The 19,591-nt window shown below is 38.3% G+C and overlaps 2 protein-coding genes and 1 long non-coding RNA gene across 6 annotated transcripts; 2 read left to right on the plus strand and 1 right to left on the minus strand.

The window, feature by feature from the left end:
• Positions 1-257: 257 nt before the first annotated feature.
• LOC141350625 (uncharacterized) lies at positions 258-3,065 on the plus strand. Of its 2 annotated transcripts, none has more exons than XM_073856411.1 (7): positions 258-452; positions 971-1,141; positions 1,343-1,478; positions 1,560-1,658; positions 1,742-1,773; positions 2,403-2,429; positions 2,783-3,065. In XM_073856411.1, the coding sequence occupies exons 1-7, from the start codon at positions 371-373 to the stop codon at positions 3,022-3,024; spliced, it is 789 nt and encodes a 262-aa protein (XP_073712512.1). In that variant the 5' UTR covers positions 258-370; the 3' UTR covers positions 3,025-3,065. The 2 variants fall into 2 exon arrangements, with proteins under 2 accessions (XP_073712512.1, XP_073712513.1); XM_073856412.1 differs by having other exon boundaries at positions 2,794-3,065.
• On the minus strand, positions 1,000-5,614 carry LOC129429757 (uncharacterized). 2 transcript variants are annotated; one of them, XR_008639290.2, is made up of 3 exons: positions 5,515-5,614; positions 2,738-2,869; positions 1,000-1,135 (listed from the first exon to the last, which is right to left on the minus strand). It is a non-coding gene; the product is annotated as an uncharacterized lncRNA (long non-coding RNA). The 2 variants fall into 2 exon arrangements; XR_008639291.2 differs by lacking the exon at positions 1,000-1,135 and adding an exon at positions 1,435-1,567.
• On the plus strand, positions 4,976-19,494 carry evlb (Enah/Vasp-like b). 2 transcript variants are annotated; one of them, XM_055186655.2, is made up of 13 exons: positions 4,976-5,317; positions 12,612-12,780; positions 12,938-13,115; positions 15,065-15,128; positions 15,754-15,821; positions 16,129-16,406; positions 16,903-17,003; positions 17,086-17,128; positions 17,213-17,255; positions 17,507-17,567; positions 17,825-17,885; positions 17,968-18,025; positions 18,457-19,494. In XM_055186655.2, the coding sequence occupies exons 1-13, from the start codon at positions 5,313-5,315 to the stop codon at positions 18,492-18,494; spliced, it is 1,167 nt and encodes a 388-aa protein (XP_055042630.2). In that variant the 5' UTR covers positions 4,976-5,312; the 3' UTR covers positions 18,495-19,494. The 2 variants fall into 2 exon arrangements, with proteins under 2 accessions (XP_055042630.2, XP_055042629.2); XM_055186654.2 differs by lacking the exon at positions 4,976-5,317 and adding an exon at positions 7,821-8,364.
• Positions 19,495-19,591: the final 97 nt, after the last annotated feature.

Below are 19,591 nucleotides of genomic sequence, written 5' to 3' on the forward strand. Positions count from 1 at the left end.
AATAATCAGATTAAGTAAGAGTTTTATCAGACAGAATGAAATATATATCCATCATAATCCTCAATCAATGAGGAAAAACAAATTGAGTTAATTGAGAATATTTAAGGCAGATTTAGCGTAGAAACTGAGCAGGTATATTAAGATTTTTAATGAATTATAGATATAAGATATTTCATAAAAAAGCAACTTTACAAATAATAATATTCTAAATGTATTCTGTGAGCCGTCACCTTTAAAAGCAACAGAAAGCAGCTCAGACTCAGTGACGACATTCACCTATAAACATGTTGAGAAGGATTATGAGCGAGGAGGAGCTGGACTGCGTCTGATCGAGTCTTTATTTGCTCAGAGGAGATTTCTGCTGACGGTGATGGAGAGATGTTTGGATGAAATGACAGCGGCAGATTCTTACAACGAGTCTCTTCTGACTCCTGACACCGACTTCATCATGGGTTAGTAACCATCTGAAACTAATCACTAAACCTGTCAGGGCAAACACAAACTGATATTCAAGACTGAATGTATGTTTTATTCTCAGATTAATGTAAAATATTTAAATGTCTACACTCGACAACATCAAGAATCTCATATTTGTCTTTCAATAGCTGGATGACCTTTAGATCCTAAAATAGACTTCATTTTCTTTAGGCAAAGTTTATTTCTTATTCTCTCCATTTATTTAATAGTTTAGTATTGTGACCGTCGTGTATTTATTTTCTATTTGTTGTATTTCTCTGAATGTTTTTGTAATGATGATTAAACAAAGACGTTAGTGCAGGGATTTAGTGGCTGTAAATCTTCAGCAGTGAGATTACAGGCTGATATAATCCACACCTCCATATGGACACTCCTAATGTGATGTGTAAAGAGACAAAAGACTTTAATAATGAATAAATCTACATCAAAACTAGTCATCTGAATATATGACTTGAATGGTTGTGTGATCAGATTATGTTTTTCTCTCTGTCAGATGATCACAGTGGGATGGAGGTCACCGATCGTCTGTCACACTTAGAGCAGCGCGTTCAGATGCAAGAAGATGAGATTCAGTTGTTAAAGATGACAATGGCTGATGTGCTGAAGAGACTTAACATCTCAGAGGAACAAACCACAGCTCTCAGCAAGAGAACATCTGCTAAAGGTGCCAATCACACACAGAGATCATATCAGCACAACACAAATTATACTTATACAAATTATACTTCAATGAGACGTTTGGTGACGACTAATAGTTCAGTATAAAACTATTCTACATCCATCACATTTTCATTCACATCTAAATGCTCCTCCAGAGAGACGCGAGCACCGATCTTAAATCATCCACTGCACTGTATTTTTATAGCAGCACGGCCGGCATCTTTGGTCTTGCCGTCCAGAGCGGCGATCAGCACTAATGCCTCATCTCTGAGGAAGAGCTTAACGATGCCCTCATCATCATCCTCCTCCAAAACCTACAGCTCCTCATCAGCTATTAGGAGGTGATCATCATCTTTATATCATTTCAGCTGAAGGTGTTTGTCAGAATGACATCTCTTCTCTCTCTTTATGTATTTTTACAGAACTCCTGCTGTAAATGTAAAGGAAAGCACAAGCGCTTCAGCAAGCAGTAAACCTCAAACAACTTCCAGCACAACTACCTGCAAAAAACTACTGGAGATGTGAGTGGAGTACATGAGATATTATAGATCTGGCTGATGTAAAGACTGAGTGCGTTCTCTCTAAAGCTCTTCACTTACTTTAGCAAACCAAAGGAAATCACGTCAGGACTAACAGGTAAGAATGACTTCTTATAAAATCATGTAATGAAACTAATTTACCAATGCACTCGTTTATTTATTTCTCAACATGTATGACTTCATTTCAATCACGATTTTGTAAATAGTTGATGTTACACTATTTCAAAGAGTATGTTGGGGCGTATGGTAATAACAGGCATTACAGCATTGAGGGTGAACCACATTGGGGGCACACACTGTAAAAAATTAGCTGTAATTATGCAGCTGGTTGCCAGTAACTTACTGTAGAAGATAAAGACTGAAAATGTTTCATGTTCATTTGACTTTGAACAAACTGTTGCCCGTAAATAACATAAATGTAAAATCTACAGTAAGTTACTGGCAGCTAGTTGCCAGTAATACTGTAATTTCTAGAGAATTTTTTTACAGTGTAATTAAGAGCGTAAAACAGTGATGAGGACATACAGCATTTGTAGCTGAGCACCACTGAGGATGAAGGTGTAAAGTGATGAGGGCATACGGAGATGAGGGCGTGCAGTAAAGAGGGCGTACGGTGATGTGTGAATACAGCAATACAAACAGATAACATTGTTCATTGGTTCTCTTATGTCTTGTAAACAGTTAAATTGCTACATCTAAACAATACTTGTTTTTTTACTTCTTCAGGCACTAGGCATGTGACTCAATGTAAAGGTAGGTTTCACACCAGATCATTTTTAATCATTTTATCCAAAGTGACTTACACATGAGGGAACTTTTAACATTTTGCCATAAGAACCAACAATAAGCATATAGCATACTATTTACTAACAGGAATAGAAACAACATCAAGCAGAAGACCACTATAATCGTTCAAAGCTCCAGTTATAAAGTGTAGTGCTTGTTTTTATTTCAATGACCAGTCACAATGAATGATTATTAGAAAGTGATGTGTGTGTTTTTATATGGTTGGACAAGAATAAAGTGATGAGTTGTCTAAATGCTTAATTCTTGTTCCTCACCTGTTTTTCATCTTTTATACCTTCATCCTGCCCCCCTTCACTTAGTGACTATGCAGATTTATCTGAGCCCCATGTTAAGAAAGACTGGGCGTACTGAGACAGCGGCGGGTGAAGTGACCAGCTCGTGCCCTCCTGCCAGTGGACCAGAAAAAAATACAGAAGTAGAAGAGAAAACTCTTACATTTACTGCCCTGCTCAGGAAAAACCCCAGCGTGTCACCCCTGTACACCCCCAACTACAAGAGCCCCATTAAATCACCTAGTCATTATTTCCAGATCTGTTATTAATATGATTGCATGACAGATTAATAAACAATCTCATAATCCTGCTTCGCTCAATTTTTTCTTGATTTGCAAACATTTCCTTTACTGCTACATTCAACATTAAGATTAAAAACTTTCAAAATAATTCTCTCTAGGATTTGAGAAAACTCCAAACGGGTTTGATCTGTATAGAGAAAAAACTCTATACAGAACAAACCTAGTGCTAGTTAACCAAGGTTACTATAGTCATCTACTAGTTTGATTTATAACACTTATAGATGTTAACCATATATAAAATTAGGTCTATGTGATGATGTCTGCTGTGTGTGGTGAGTAGATGGTGTTGGTGAAGGTGTAGCTGATGATATGATGAGTTAGTATTATATGACAGTCATTGATGATAACCTGATGGAGCAGATCCACCCATCACTGCTGGAGATTCAAGTCAAGTCATTTTTATTTTTAAAGCACATTTAGAAGCAACAACGTTGCATCAAAGTGCCGTACATTTAAAACAAGGCAAATAACTCAAAAATGTCTGGGTTATTTTTGACACAAAATGTGTAAATATTGGACAGAACTCACAGCTGGGTTAAAATTGACACAATGCGGGGTTGTTTTAACCCAACTGCTGGGTTATTATACCCCATGGTTGCATAACAACAACCAAACATTGGGTCATTTTTAACAGAGCCCTTTGAGGAGAGTAGGGAATCAAAAGATCGCAGGTTTATTTTGGTGCTTTGCCAGACAAAGCCTTGTATACAAAAACAACAACTTTAAAATCGATCCTGAGCTGTACTGAAAGCCATTGAAGGGATTCTAAAATAGGATGAAGTCATCATGTTCTAGAAAACTATTAAAGTGTAAAATATAACCAGCTACAATCTGTGAAGTTTTTCACAGTATAGTTAACCAGTTCAGATTCTCTCTGGTCCAAATATATTTGAACTGTCTAACATTAAGAATGTCTTGTTGAAGTAACCAAGGTTTAGTTGACCTATTGATTGCCATTGGCAAAACCATGGTTTTGTACAGTAACCATAGTTAACCAACAAAACTACTGCCCTACAAAGGCAAAGCGCAGTAACTACGCATTTGGTCAAAATTGAGTAAAGGGTTGAAGTGGGCTTTGTGAGATCGGTTGTGTCTTGTGACAAAGTCTCCTGGTTCAATTTTGTCCCAATTTTGTGTGCCAAAATTGCAGTAACATGTTTGACTGGCTGGTGTAAAAAAACTTTAAAGGGCATTTTTCTCGATTTCAGTGTTTGCCTAGTTACTTAACTTAACCTTTGTAGGGCAGTATAGTAACCATGTTTTGTTTTAACTGTAGTAAAAGCATGGTCAGTTTTAATGAAGGCTGGTTAAAGACATTAATCCAAAAACAGCAAAAACCCAACAGGTTGATATCTATGTTTGTGTAAAATGTGCTCTTAGAAGTTCAGTGAAAAGCTGGATGTCACACTTTCCTTTCTTTCACTTACAGTCAACACTCATACACTAGAAAATAACCCCCTAAAAAAACAACATCTTAAACCAGCTTCTCATCTTCTTCTTCATCATCACTCACAACTGGACATCTGTTGTGTAAGATCGTATCTAAAGTGATTGAGTTAAGATGTATTTAACTTATACATTCATTTTTGTTCATACACTAGAAAGTGAAAAAAAGTCGTTCTCATCTCGACACATTTTTGTTTTTGTTGTTTATGTATTGATAGAATCAGTCCAGTGACTCAAACATTCAGATGTTCTCTCTCTGTGACAGCATTTGAGTAAAAGTGAGAAATGAACCCTGTTACAACATTTCAACACAACATTATAACCAGATTTTAGTGTTCATGTTAAGGAAATATGTAACTAACCCTTAGTTATCCATTCAGATGTGTGTAACTCCTGTATAACCCTTCCTACCTCAGTGTTCATGTTTTATATTTGGGGTAAAGTGGGGCGCCCGCGCGCTGACTCCCGCAGACTGACTGAAGAAAGATGGACGCACAGTCGCACCGGAGCGCGCCAACCGGTCGCTCTGTGAGATGGACGAAAAAGCTAAAAAACGGCGAGTAAAACACGAGTGTCCGTTTCGCGGTTTCACGACAGAAGTGGCCACGTTTCCTTCTGTCGCAGTGTTTCCTCGCGGAGCGGCGCACCGCTCGCGCATCCCCGACTGCCTCGCCGATTTTACAGATATTGCCGGATTCGCGTGATTAACGACTAATCGGCGTGGCGTGGGCTTTTTAAACGCTGGGGATCGAAAGACTGCGTTGACATTAGTCCATCTTTTCTTATCACGAAGAAAAAAAGACGGAGACATGAGGTAAGCGTTTGTTTTCACGCGCCGCGTCCCTGATCCTCTGCTGCAGCAGACGGCGCGACGCGATGTTTTTTGGGCGGATTTCGTGATTTATCTGTTCAGTTATGAGAATCGCGCGTCATTCAGTGAAATATTGTGTACAAGAGACATTAGTGGTTTAGCGAGCGTCACGAGGACGCACGCCCGCGTGTATTACCTACGTTCAGTGCTGTGTGTTGATCTCAACTGATTTCAGGTCTGATCGCGCAAGTGACACAAGGGCGATATTCCTCTAGCGGTGGCAGCTCTGTGACGTGTCACGGGGGGCGTGGTTAGCGCGCTGAAGAAGAGCTGTTGTCATGGTAACAGGAACACGCGCGCACAGCTGTGAACGTTCATTGATAAAGTGGATTGGTCAAATCGGTCAAGTGCAAACCTGATAACATTAGCAAGCAACTTCCTAGCAACCTCTCAAAACATCTTAGCAACCACCTAGCAAAGCATGAACCTTTAAACGTCAATCTGCGCAAGTTAAGTAGAAATGTTTAATCTTACAGTCCCTGTTTAAAAGTTTTAAAGCCTGTTCTAGTTTTGACTTATAAGATCATCAGATTTAGACAAATTATGTTTCTTCTCTTGACTGAATGCAGACACTGTCACTAATAATAATAATAATGTCTCAATCATTTATTAACAAACTGACATCTGTCTCGGAAATATTCAGTCAATGCAAAATGTTCTTTATGCAGATTTTAATTTCTTTCCTATTTTCAGGTAAAATGTGACCTGTCTTGAAATTGAGAGGTCATCTGAGAGTCATTGTTAAGCTACAGTCGGCTGTTGGCGAGGTGTTGAGCATCTGATAATGATCTGATAATCTGATAAACCACAATGTTTGCAATTGAATTCTACAACAGACTAAAGCTATATAGTCAGCAACAATATGAAACATTCTTTTCGATTCACAGGCAGATCTCACACTTTTAGTTTGGTAAAACACGGCCAGGTAACATTTCACCCTAAAAACCTCATGTTGCACTTAGAAAATAAAGCCTTTTATATGATCATTGAGATTTTTTGAACTGTGACATTTTTCATAACAATTAAGTGCATTTCAAGCCAAATGATCATGACTGAGAGAAAATGAGATGTTTTTCTTGTAATGGTTAAGATGAATACTCAGTATCGGCTGCAAAAATCCTGATCGGAGCATCTCTACTTTCTGCCCTCGTCTTATTCTTTCAGTTCAGTATGTGAGGTCATGACTTTAGGTATGATTCTTGTTTCTGTCTCTTCAGCATCAGCTGTCGCTAATGTTTCCTCGGGTCATAGACTCACTCATCCACATAAGAGATCTTCAGATAGCTCACGGCCTGAGCGCTGCTGTTTTCTCTAGAATATTTTTCTATTTCTTCCATCACACTTTCACATAACTCCTTGATTCCAGAAAATTGTTGTAAAATTTCCAGAGTGTCTTCTGTGTGAAAGCTATAATGGATCTTGTAATTGATGGGGACCTGGTAACATTGCCGTGACATTTCCAGAACACATCTGCAATGGTGTAAGGGTGTGTTGCAGTGAGGACGCGTGTGTATGTTTTAAATGTTTTAAATGCAGATCAACATCTCAATTAATGTCTGCAAACTGCAAAGAAGCCGAGATCAAGGAGCGCACTGAAACTGAAACCGTGATGTAATAAAGTAGTTTATGATTAAATGCCATGTATGCTTTCTCAAGAGAGAAATCGCTGCAGAAAATATTCCACCAAGTGTATGATTACATTACACGTCACGTGTCTTTACAGGATCTTTTTAGGGGGTTGTGTGTAAACGCATGCACAGATTCCAGAAAAACACTGGCAGTGTGAACCAAAATCAAACGATCCCGGGACAAATTCCAGACACATTATCTGTGTGTTTATTTATTCTTTACACTATTCCAGCATCTACGGCTATATTTATGGTGACAACCGGTTAATCCATACACCAGTTGGTCCACAATTTGGGGGAGGAGAAGTTTGGTGTCTCCAATTCACCTATAACCTGCATATTTTTGGCCTTTGAGAGGAAACCCACGCTGACACACGGAGAACACGTCACACCTGACCTAACCATTGCTCGAACCGGAGACCTCTTTGACTGTCCTATCTCTGATGAGAGACCAGGCTGACCAATGGGGTGCTATATAAGTGTAGTATAGAGGATGTGTACCTTATCTCTGATTGTTTTTTACATTTGTGAGTGATATTAAATCATATAAGTATCCCTGGTTGTGTTTTGGTGTGTGTTGATAGTTTTGTTGTTTCTGTTTGTGAAAATGTCTCTCTCTCTCTCTCTCTCTCTCTGTCTCTCTCTCTCTCTCTCTCTCTCTCTCTCTCTCTCTCTCTCTCTCTCTCTCTCTTTGAATTTTAATTTCAAAGTACTTGGTTATTTTAGGTGAAGCATTATAAAGGACAAAGACCTAAGCTTCAGTTACAGTAATGGTATGAGCGTGTGATCTCTAGCCTGGTTACTTGACTGAAGAGAGATCGAGCATCAGTATTAGTGGGGGGGATGTAAGGTATTCACTGGAGAGGAGGGGGAGGAGCCTCGTATTAAACTCAGCCAATCAAATTGCAGTGAAGCAGAGCCGAGCATCATTTCATTGAATCTCCTCCATCAGCTGAGCTGTAATTCTCTTTTTCTGCTTCATATTCTTCTGCTGGAGTATTTGATGTCACAGGAACAAAGGATGAGATCACAGCTGCTTTTTTCTTGTTTTTAACTTTGTCATAATTATGTCATTCTCTTCATTCCAGGGCTTGGCTTTGTCTTATTTTAGTGGAGAAAGACACGGTTCTCGCTCGGATGAGGTGACCGGTATGCTGTGGTGCTCTTTCAGTCTGTGAACCGTTAACAAACGGCACCGGCGAGAGAAGAGGAAGAAGAGGAAGAGGGGGAAGGGAGAATTCATAGGGCACCTGTTCCTCTGCTATGATCCAGCATCATGGATATTAATCTTCAGTCTCATCGTTTCTTTTTCCATCAGATCCACTGTGAGCCCAGTATTCAGTTCAATGAGATCAAATTCAGGTATGTTCACATTTCAGCTTCACCTGATGTTTCTGGACCCATTCTCTTTTGTTCTGCAATCTCAAGGCCTCCAGTAGACGTATAGATTCCATCATTCTCTCTTATCCTTTTTTAGCATTAAAGCTGACAGGTCCATGTACTTTTATTCGGGTCATTGTTATGGGACAGTACAGGATTCCTCTGGCATGAGCTCATTTGACTTTGGTCTGTGAAGTCTTGCAGTAAGTTGTGAGAGTTTTGTGTTTACTGTGAATACTGTTCATGTATTTCTCTAAAGTGTTTCATGTTGTAAAAGTTAAACTTTTTTTTATCATTGTTGTGATTTAATCATCATCATTTCTTTCCCTGTTTGTGGTTTGGTCTGCGCTGATTTTTTATGAAGTTGAACTCAGCTGTAGCCGATCAATAATGAGGTTATTAGTACAGATTAGAAAACAGACAGACTGACACAGAAGTCACACACATGAACGCTACACTGGTTGTGTAATTAATACTTTTTGATTTTCAATTTTTGATTCAAACTATTACAAAAACAAAATAACCAAGTTAAAACAATTCACTGAGTAATTGTGTTAAATAAATCGTGATTAAGCCTCTAATTAAGCAGCCCTATAAACCCGTATGAGATATTTGATGCTGTTGAACACAAAAGAATTAAATTGAATTGAATGCTTTTATTGTCATTGCATTTTCTCTGCATACAATGAAATTAGGAGCGCTGCTCCTGATTGGTGTTCAACATATAGCCACAGAGAGACAATAAACTTAACTATAAGACTGTATAGTACACTTTTACACATAATACCCAGAGTGATATTCACATTAAGCAGTCTGAATAAAGTGACATTTTCAAATAAAGTGACCATTGATAATATATAAAGTGACTATTTAGTAAAGTGAGCATGTATGATATTGCACATTGACCTTTCCAGAATTACATAAATAAATAATTTAATAAGTTCAAACGGCAATATTTCAGATATACAGAAGATGTTTTGATAAATTATGGTATACACACAGCTGCCGGTATTCACTTCAGTAGTCAATGGACACCGTCAACTCTGTACTTACCATCATTTATCACAATATCTTCTTTTGTGTGTAACAGAATAAAGAAACTCAAACAGTTTAAAACAACATAAGGCTGAATAAATGATGACAGAGTTTTCATTTTGGGGTGAACTGTCCCTTTAAAAGCTAAGTGTAAGCTTAGAGAGTAAAAACCGGGACAGTTTGACATGCGTGTTAAACAGAAGAGGACTTAGTGATGCTACAGATCTGCCTTTATACTTCATCCTAAAGGCTTCTGGGTATCATGGAGACGTGAGGTTTCCCAACATCCCACAGAAACACTGGCCAGGGTGCCATGGCAACCACGCCAAGAAAATTCTGTGTCTGCTCTCATATACAGCGACTGACACAACAAGCGTAACATTCAGAGCGTGCGTTTATGTGTGTGTCTGTGTGTGTGCGTTTATGTGCGTGTCTGTGTATGTGCGTGTCCGGATGTGTGCATGTGTGTGTACATGCTACTAAAGAAATCCTGCTATATATGTTTTCAAGAATTGTACCTTGTTTGTTTGCAGGAGCTCATGTGCTTCAAAATGAAATATCCAGCATTCCCACAGTCTTTTTAGTCTTCATATTAAGTTCATATTACTGAAGATTTTCTGTCCGGTTGTCTAATAACAGGTGAATTCAAACGCAGCTGTAGCAGATGTAAGGCAGCATGCAGTTTATTCATTTCTTTTGTTTTATTATAAAATGAGCAGATTTAATTGAAATGGAAAATGGAAAGCAAGGTTCCAGGTTCGTTAGCCTCTGTAGATGGGTGCCGGTACCTAAGACAACTAACCAGGTTCATTAAACTATTATCTTGATGTATAATTAATTAGCTAATTTGTAAGCGAGTCTGTTTAGCAGGGGCTTCCTGTAGCTGTGGATCAGACCTGCACATCATTGAGCTTTATCTCGGTCATCATGTGTATGTCCTTCTTCAAATCAATCCATAACATCTCTATTGTGTTGAGGTCTGGGCTCTGACTCCAAAAGGAAGATTTAGTTTTTCTGAAGCCATTCTGTTGTGGACTTGCTCCGGTGTTTTGGGCCGTTGTCCTGTTGCATCACCCATCTTCTGCACAGTTTCAGCTGATGTATATTCTCACATTTCCTGAAGAATTGTCTGATATATTTGGGAATTCATCTTCTCCTCAATGATGGCCAGGCCCTGATCCAGCAAAGCAGGCAAAAAAACATGTTTCCTCCACCATACTTTACAGTTGGGATGATGTTTTCATGAAAATATGCCGTGTCCTTTCTACACCAGATGTATAGCGCTGTGTGTTAGTTCAATCTTAGTTTCATAAGTCCATTAAACAATTTATCAATACCGCTGTGGAGGTTAGATGTGCTCTTTTGCAAACTTCAGTTGTGCAGAAATGTTGTTTTTATTAAGTTATGGCTTCCTTTTGTGGTGTCCTGCCGTGGATCACCTGCTTGTTCAGTGTCATGTTAGTAAGTCCCAATGATGCCTTCAAATCTTTGGCTGTCATTTGGGGTTGTTTATTTACCTCATTGATGAGTCTTCATTTTGTGTTGGTGTGATTTTGACTGGGTGCCCACTTCTTGGTAGAGTAGCAACAGTCCCAAAGCGTCTCCATCTGTAGATTGGTGAATTTCTAAAGTCTTTCCAGCCTTATATAAACAACAATTCTTGTTGAATAGCTCCTCTGAAAGCTCTTTTTGGTGAGGCATGGTTCACATAAGTGTGTTCTTCTTGTGCAGAGCAAACTCCAAAAGTTTGAGTGGTTTTTATCAGTCAGTCAGAGTTGCTGTAGTTCACACCTCCAAACGTATTATCTTCTTAACCAAACTCCAGGTCTGCTAAAACCTGACTCCCGTTAACTTGTTCTCAATAAAGACATGAAAGATCAGAATTTTTTGTGTTTTTATTTTAAGACACATTATGTTTGTCAATACCCTTGACTTAGATGAAGATTAGATCAGATTTTATGACAGATTTATTTGGAAAACTATGAAATTCCAAAAGGTTCACATAATTTTTTTGTCATTGTATATGAGAGATGAGTCAAAGCACTTTAAAGGTGCTGTAGAATGTAAAACTGTATCTAGGTAGGCATAAATGAAAAATAAGAGTTCCGTACATAGTAATGACATATCATGAGCCTCAAACACGATTGTTTCCTCCTCCTTATGTAAACCTGCATGCAAAAGAGCGCTGGAAAACAGACCAATCACAACATAACACCAACTGTGACGTTACAGTCCAGATGTACACCCACAACATTAAATTAATTACAGTGTTGTTACAATGATAAAAACTAAGTTGTGACTGCTGAGTTAGCGCTATATACTAGTTAATGGTATATGCTAGTTAATGCTATATGCTAGCGTTTAGGCTGAAGTTCTACTATTGACGTTACAGTTACGTTTTGCAGGTCCATACTGAAAAAAAAAACACAAACTTACCACTCAGAAACGTCCATTACCAATGTCCAAACAATTGATTATTCTTCAAAATCTGTATCGTCATCAATTGAACAGATTATTACAATGCATTTGGCACCTTTAAACTCATGAGGATCTGTCTGATGTGTGCTGTTGTATATCTGAAATTGTGTGAAATCATTGTTTGCTTGCTGTGAAAATTCATGTATTGTGCACTTTCTCTCTCAGTATATAGAGTACACTGTGTACATGAATATGTATGCATTTAGCAGACACTTTTGTCCAAAGTGACTTATAAGGTATAGATTTTTTATCAGCACGTGTGTCCTCTGGGTTCAAACTCATGACCTTCTAACACAACGCGCTTTCACTGAGCTACACAGGAACAGTATTGAGCTGTATGTTGATGAAGTACAGTCTGATCATTTGTTCATATCTTGTCTTGTTTGGTGGATGACATTGATGTTCCAGTACTCAGTGATCTCTCTTTTATTTTCTTCATTTCAATCTATTTTCTCTTTTGAGACCTCCTCTCAGACCTTGAGGCTTAAATGGAGTTACATTGTTTTAAGATGAACTGGATCTCTAACACACAGGGATCTTTAAGCCTTATTCCACATCACAGTTTCTCTTCAGTTCTTTCTGTTCACCTGCAAACATAAACTTCATATGGAAACATCTTGATTATGTGAGCACCGAATGCATGCATGAATGGATGGATGAGAAATGACACGTGTTCATTGACTGACCTGTTCTCTTTCTGTATGTTTGTGTTATAGTGAACAGAGTATATGTCAAGCCCGAGCCTCTGTCATGGTCTATGATGACTCCAGTAAGAAGTGGGTACCCATTAAAGCCGGTCAGCAGGGATTCAGTCGAATCAACATCTACCACAACACAACCAATAACACTTTCCGTGTGGTGGGTGTCAAACTTCAAGACCAGCAGGTAAATCATCAAGACCGCTGATCGTTTCCTCCTTTAACATCATCAATAGTCAGCCTGTGTTGAAAGTTGATTCCAGTATCAGATTGTTTATAGACTAAATGTTCAGAATGAGTGACACATTTATATATTGGAGACCTCTGATGTTGACATCTGACAGGTGGTCATCAACTATTCTATAGTTAAGGGACTCAAGTACAACCAGGCCACACCCACTTTCCATCAGTGGCGTGACGCCCGGCAGGTGTACGGACTCAACTTCGCCAGTAAAGAGGAGGCCACCACTTTCTCCAATGCGATGCTCTTCGCTCTCAATGTCCTCAGCAGCCAAGATGGAGGTGAGTATGAGGAGAGAAGAAGAACTGAGATGATTTTACACAGAACATCCCACGCAGTCATCCAAGTGAAATTTCAGGCCGCTTAAGCTAGTGCCACACCAAAAGATTTTTTTTAATTTTTTATCCTCATGGTTGTGGTCTATCACATTTTGAAAATGTTATAAGATGTGTACTCGGCATAACGGGCAAAATTGGCCCAAATTCAGCCCGAATATCTTGTGGTGTGTACTGGGCTTAAAGCAAATTGAATGATGGCTGGGTTGTTGTGTGGTTTGTTTCTGACCATGATCCTCTCTGGCCAATCAGCTGTCAGGGTTTTAAGTGTTTTGGTCGCCTGCTGGCCGTGTGTTGTCATTACTGTCATGATAGCGTCCATCAGCCTGCTGTTGTTCTGATGGTGTGATGTTACTATCGTGAGAAACTGGAGATTCAGATGAGACTCGGGTATGATCAGCGACTGGTTCTGTCAGTGTTTCTGCGTCTGTCACGGCCGATTCTTCCTCATCACCATGTCCTGTATGTACTGATCCATATCATCTTCTTTTTTGGTGTTAATGGTGGCCGGCAAACTAACTTAATGGATGATCCATGTCTGTCGTTTTTAATAATACTTGTTCAGGAGGCTTTGGAGAAGGTTTGAGCTTTGGATTTTGTTGGTTTGTGTTTGTCGTTTACTGCAGGATTTATTTAAATAGGATTTATGGTAAATCATTTATAATTTTATCATCATTGAGCATTTAAATGTTAATCATCATAGCTGTGAGTGTAGATTATTACTGGTGTTAAATTAGCATCATTACAGTATTTCTACAGTTTATCTTGAAGGGTTTATTGTACAGATATGAATGAACCTCAGATCACAGTGTTGACAAGAGATGTGATGTCTCAGACTTTACAAGCACTTTATTGTCCAGACATTATTTGATAAAACTGAAGTTTGTTTTATAGATGAAAAAGTTGCTTGTTTAAAGCTTGTGAGACAATGGGAAGGTAAATAAATGTAAAGTCTTACATTTATAAGTGCTCCTCATGAGAATGATGTGTATTAAAAATGTAAAACTGCATTAAAGTTTTCTGTAAGGTTTAGAGGTTTGCTAAGGGGATATAATATACAATTTATAAAGTGTAAAGGTCAATATATATATATATGAAGTGTCCCTATAAAACGTGTGTGTGTGTCTGTAGACGTGCTCCGGTATCTCACTTGTAGTCAGGTTTCAGTGTGTTTGTTGTAATGTGATCTTAAGGAATGGTTGTGTTATAGGTGTCTTACAATATTTACCATGTTGTTGATGGAGGATCTGCTCCAGATGACGTTTCTTTGGTGAGCTTTTATGTGGTACTGACGTCTGAAAGCGTCTCTGGATTTGAAGATCAGACGCTGTAATCGTTCTCATTGATAGCTGTGCTGCTTCAGACCCTGTGCTTTCAAACAAACATACAAATAAACAAAAATATTTATCTTTAAAACTTTCTATTACCTCTTAAATATGGGTAGGTTTCTTCAAAAATACCAAATTTTGAGCAAAAATGCATTTTTGTAAAGGTCTATTGATAGAGATCTGATTCAGAGCGATGATCAAAACATACACTGTTTTTACTGTTTTTGAATGAGTTGATGCTTCAGTGTTTTATAAAGTTGTCTAAGAGCGACACTTAGTGGATAATAGTGGAAATATAGATTGCCATAAAAACTTGTTAGGGAAGCATCATTGGCAGGGAAACGTTTTATAATTGAAGAGATAACTCATCAATGTCAGGAATAGAGTTAAAGCATCTGACTGTACTAGAGTAACGGTTGATGTGTAATGTGTGAGTAATGTTGATCAGATCTATGAGATAAAAGAACAAAATATTAAGCTTAACTCATTTTTCCCGAAATGTTTGGGTGCGTTGGGGTTAAACTCTTGTGATGCATTCAATCTCATGTTCTTTTGTGATTCCTTCAGGTCCAGCTGTTCAGCGCCAAGTACAGAATGGACCCAGCACAGATGATCTGGAGGTGCAGAGAAGGTAAACTTAAATCACTTCATCCGTCTCTTCATCTCCCAGCTGCATCTCTCAGCTTTATTCCACACCAGCAGAATGACTCTTCACTTTGTTCATCACATTACCATGTTTGTCTTAAAGTTTGTCTGTCTTATTTTTGTCCTTTAAAACTCATCTTTGAGCATCAAAACCAGATATGTAAAAGTTTTTCCTGTGATAATTAGTGATAAAATTGTTTATGCCTTAAAATAGCTTGAATGTGACTCTACACCCTTGCCTTAGAGTCTATACACAGTCTTTAAATATGCAAATTAGTCCCCACCTCTATTTAATCGCAGCAGCTTGGGCCATAGATATAAATGTACATAGATGCCATATTCGCCAATTCCAGGCACGTAGCTGATGGTTTCACAATGCATGTGACTTTTTTCGGCCCAGATGTTAACAAGGTTAGAGAGCATTAACACTGTAAGTGTGAGCATCATAGATGTAGAGCAGACGCAGTTCACTCAACACTCACTGTTTGTCCTTACAATGTAAATGACTGCCAAAATCAGTATAAAGAACATGTAATAAAGATGTAATGTGATGACTTCATGCAATGCATGATGGGTAATGCAGGTATGCATGTGTGCTGTCATCTCTGCAGACAAATGGACATTCAGCAGCAACAGATGCAGGCTCATATTGAGAGAGAAAGGCGCTCATCCAACTCAGGTAAAGCATGAATGAACTTGGCGTTTACTTTCTAATACAAGTTCTTATTGTGACCAATTCATCAATGCACATTATCAAAATACTAACCCGTTATATTATAACCTATAATCCATGATTCCTTCTAAATCGTGTTAATTGTATTATTACATACCAAATCATTTTTGTTTCACCCACACATTTTCCTTTTGGTGTCCTGATGTGAGAAATATTGAACATGCAGTATGTGTTACCATAGAAACGAGAACATATGATGAAATGCAGATGCACACGCTTTTATCATTCTTATCGTGTTTTTATCTTATCGCAGGTTCCCCCTTTCAGGGAGCTCCTGCTGTTCTGTCCGTAGCTCCGCCCTGCACAGTGCCACCTCCTCTGTCGATGGGCGGACCCTGCCCTCCTCCCCCACCCCCTCCTGGACCTCCCCCTCCCTCAGCAGGAGCTCCTCCACCTCCCTCATCAGGAGCTCCTCCCCCTCCACCACCTCCTTTACCTGTGGTTGGATACGGAGCGTCTCGGGAGGACGGTCAAGCTGCTACGTGTCTGGCGGCCATGATCGCTGGAGCCAAACTGCGGCGCGTGCAAAGGGTCTTTTACATCATCACATGCATTTGACCCAAAAATCAGATATGCTCCTGTCCTTCTGAGCTTGTGTGACTTTTCTTTTGCAAAACAAATTTTAAAAAGTGTTAAGAAATTTGTTCTTTGAACTCCTCCAGCGGGAGTCGATCCCAAAATCCTCATGAGTCATGAAGCTCTGTTGAACAGGACATGAGTAAAAATAAGATTTGTATTTCACCAATAGTTGAAGAGTAAAAGTGATATGAGTGTGTAAATGATGACCATTATTCATAACAGCTTTTCTGAACACAGCATGACACCAGTCACATTTTTATTTGGATCCTTCTCGATAAAAAATTTGGATAAAACTGCACAAATTATATATATATATATATATATATATATATATATATATATATATATATATTTCGTTATATAAGACCAAGCAGAACCAAACCCTAAAGACGAGTGAATTGGAGGGATATAGAGGTGATTGTAAAGCGATGTGATCGTGTCTCTGCAGCCTGAGGAAAACTCTGTTTCCGGTGCCAAGAATGATGCCACCCGGTCCAGCGGAGGAAGTGGAGGTCTGATGGAGGAGATGAACGCTCTGCTCGCACGCAGGTAAAGTGACGTCTGTGCTTTTATATTGCAAGTAAAAACGATCTGCAGTATTACTGTAAACACGCTTTATTTCTCACGATAGACGAAAAGCGGTAGATGAGAGGAAAGATGGAGACAGTCAGAATGTAAGTAAAACACGTAATCGCTCTTAATAAGTTGTTTTATTTTTTATAGTTAAATAACATTTTTCAAATGCTAATTTCTCACAGGATGATCCAAACTCGTCGTCACCGATGTCTCGCGGGCAGAACGGTACAGTATGACAGTATAATCATTATCATTGGTCTAATGTGGATTTCAGACAGAGGTTTGTTGTGTTTATGTTCAAGGTGTCCTATTATGGGATTTGTCAAAGTCTTGATTGTATTTTTAGGATGAACTACAGCAGGTGTACATGCTTCGTGAAATCACATAACAGGACCCCTTTAAAAAAAAACAGCAAACGAGTGTTAGACGGCTGATTGTTATGACCGTAAAGCTGGTAAATGCCGGATGTTTTACAGATGGTGTAAAGAAGCCGTGGGATCGTGCCAACTCTTCAGAGAGATCTTCATTGGTTTCCAGGTGAGAGACGGACAGCATTTTGTCATCTTTCCCCGATGTGTCCGTTTATCTGTAGGGTTTAACCGGTGTAGTAAACTCAGCTTCGTATAACACAACGTTTACCATGTTCACCATCAGCATCAATAAAACGTGAAGATTCGGTCAGGAAGTACTGGAGACAGAACAGATCTTATTTGTATTTGTTTTTGTGTTTGTCATGTCAATAAAGCAGACGTTGTGTGAGTGCTGAATGTGTGATGTTTATATTCCCTCATTAGGGTTCGACCTGTAGGAAGCATGAATGAGTCGGACACTTTAGACTTTGACCGAATGAAGCAGGTAAAGTGGATCACAAGTGAATCTCGTGTTCAATCTTGTGCGTTCAATCTGATTTATATGAAACTCATCTTTGCATTGGCAGGAGATCTTAGAAGAAGTGGTTCGTGAACTTCACAAAGTGAAAGATGAAATCATTGTGGGTAAGTTTCATAAATCAACATCAACACATTTGTCTAATTCTCTTTTCTATACAGTAAACAGATCTGATGTTTTCAAGCTTATCAACCAAACACTGTCACGAAGTCAAACAGCATCTCTTTAAGACAGCGTTGTATATGAACCGTCTTTAGTGGAAGAGATGCATTATAAACCTTGTTGCCTCATGAATATTAATTAGGGGATGTAAAACTGTAATTCTTGCTAAAAAGTGTCAAGCATAGTAAATGACCATGTTGATGTTTATTTAGTTGTGATTTACTCTGGCTGTCAATCCTGATAGATAAAGAAGTGGATCTTCATAATAGTGAGAATACTTTATAGACGCTTTGATTTTGACTGCTTACAGTGAGCAAAACATCCTCTGTGTTTTCGTATGAGTCTCACTGCTGATTTTTGTGTGTTTGTGTTTCAGCCATTAGACATGAACTCAGTAGAATTAGCACAACATAATGTCCATTCCTGTATACGTCATCTTTTCTGGACCCAAACCCGTGGCAGAATCTGCTGTAGCTGATGAAAGTCCATCAACGTTACTGCCATCTTAAAGCAGACGGAGGAGTTTTGCTCTAACATGACTGAAACGTTGTGTTTGCCCTGAACTTTGATGTATTATATGGGCTGAACTCTTGCACTGATGTTTCAAATGATCTTTGATGACCGTCTTTACAAAGTCTTTTACAGAAACTGAAAAAAAAATGGAAGCAGCATCTTGTTTTTATGAGATTATTTCTTTTTTATTTGTATGATTATTATTTATTTTTATTTTATACCACGGGTCTGTTGAATGCTGCATTCTGATTGGCTGAGAAATGTTCTATGGGTGTCGATTATTTTTCTGTAAACCGCACACCTAACTAAAAAGCAATGTTTGTGGTAACCGTGGTATAAGCAGAATAATTGACTCCGGTTCTTTGAATTATTTGAAAATAAGGCACACCTGCGGTGTATTACCACCTTGGTGTGCATTATTTTCTTATAATTCAATGGCCCGTCGTCAATTATTCCTTACACTATTATTATTGTAGTAGTTGGAGCAGTGTTTTCATGTAGGTAGTGCTAGAACTAGTGATTAATAATATTATTATAAATCTTTTATTGCACATAATTTCAGAATTTTATATTTTTTCATTTTCCTTCACTTGTGTTGAACAAATTTATTTTAAGTTAAAATTATTTGACAATTTCTCATTACCTCTTTTAAAAAAGGTTTTTTATCCTTTTGGCCATAAAGTGTGTATTTAATCACTGAAGGAGAGTTTTCTAAAAAGTCTAAAACATCACTACACACCACAGTATTTGTGATCATGTTGTTAATCAAATGTTTATTGACTGCAAAGACATGTTACGTATTGTTCAATTTTATGACTTTTGACCAAGTGCTTCCTGGTTTGGAAAAATTTGAGATAACATAACATTTAAAATAAGAATTGAAATAAAACTGTGAAAGATCTCTTGGATGAATGAGCTGCTGTTGTCTTTACTTGTGAATATAATGTTGTGTTTGTGATAAAGAATGAAAAACTTCAGACAGTAAAATCAAGAAGACT

Source organism: Misgurnus anguillicaudatus, chromosome 18 (genome assembly GCF_027580225.2).
Source record: "Misgurnus anguillicaudatus chromosome 18, ASM2758022v2, whole genome shotgun sequence".
NCBI lineage: Eukaryota > Metazoa > Chordata > Actinopteri > Cypriniformes > Cobitidae > Misgurnus > Misgurnus anguillicaudatus.

Excerpts from the sequence above, each read along its gene's own strand:
- LOC141350625 (XM_073856411.1), top strand. The coding sequence starts at position 371 with ATGGAGAGATGTTTGGATGAAATGACAGCGGCAGATTCTTACAACGAG. Across the intron at positions 1,479-1,559 it reads TCCTCATCAGCTATTAGGAG|AACTCCTGCTGTAAATGTAA; the intron begins GTGATCATCATC and ends GTATTTTTACAG. Across the intron at positions 1,659-1,741 it reads TGCAAAAAACTACTGGAGAT|CAAACCAAAGGAAATCACGT; the intron begins GTGAGTGGAGTA and ends CACTTACTTTAG.
- evlb (XM_055186654.2), top strand. The coding sequence starts at position 8,279 with ATGGATATTAATCTTCAGTCTCATCGTTTCTTTTTCCATCAGATCCAC. Across the intron at positions 13,116-15,064 it reads CCTCAGCAGCCAAGATGGAG|GTCCAGCTGTTCAGCGCCAA; the intron begins GTGAGTATGAGG and ends TGATTCCTTCAG. Across the intron at positions 15,822-16,128 it reads AAGGCGCTCATCCAACTCAG|GTTCCCCCTTTCAGGGAGCT; the intron begins GTAAAGCATGAA and ends ATCTTATCGCAG.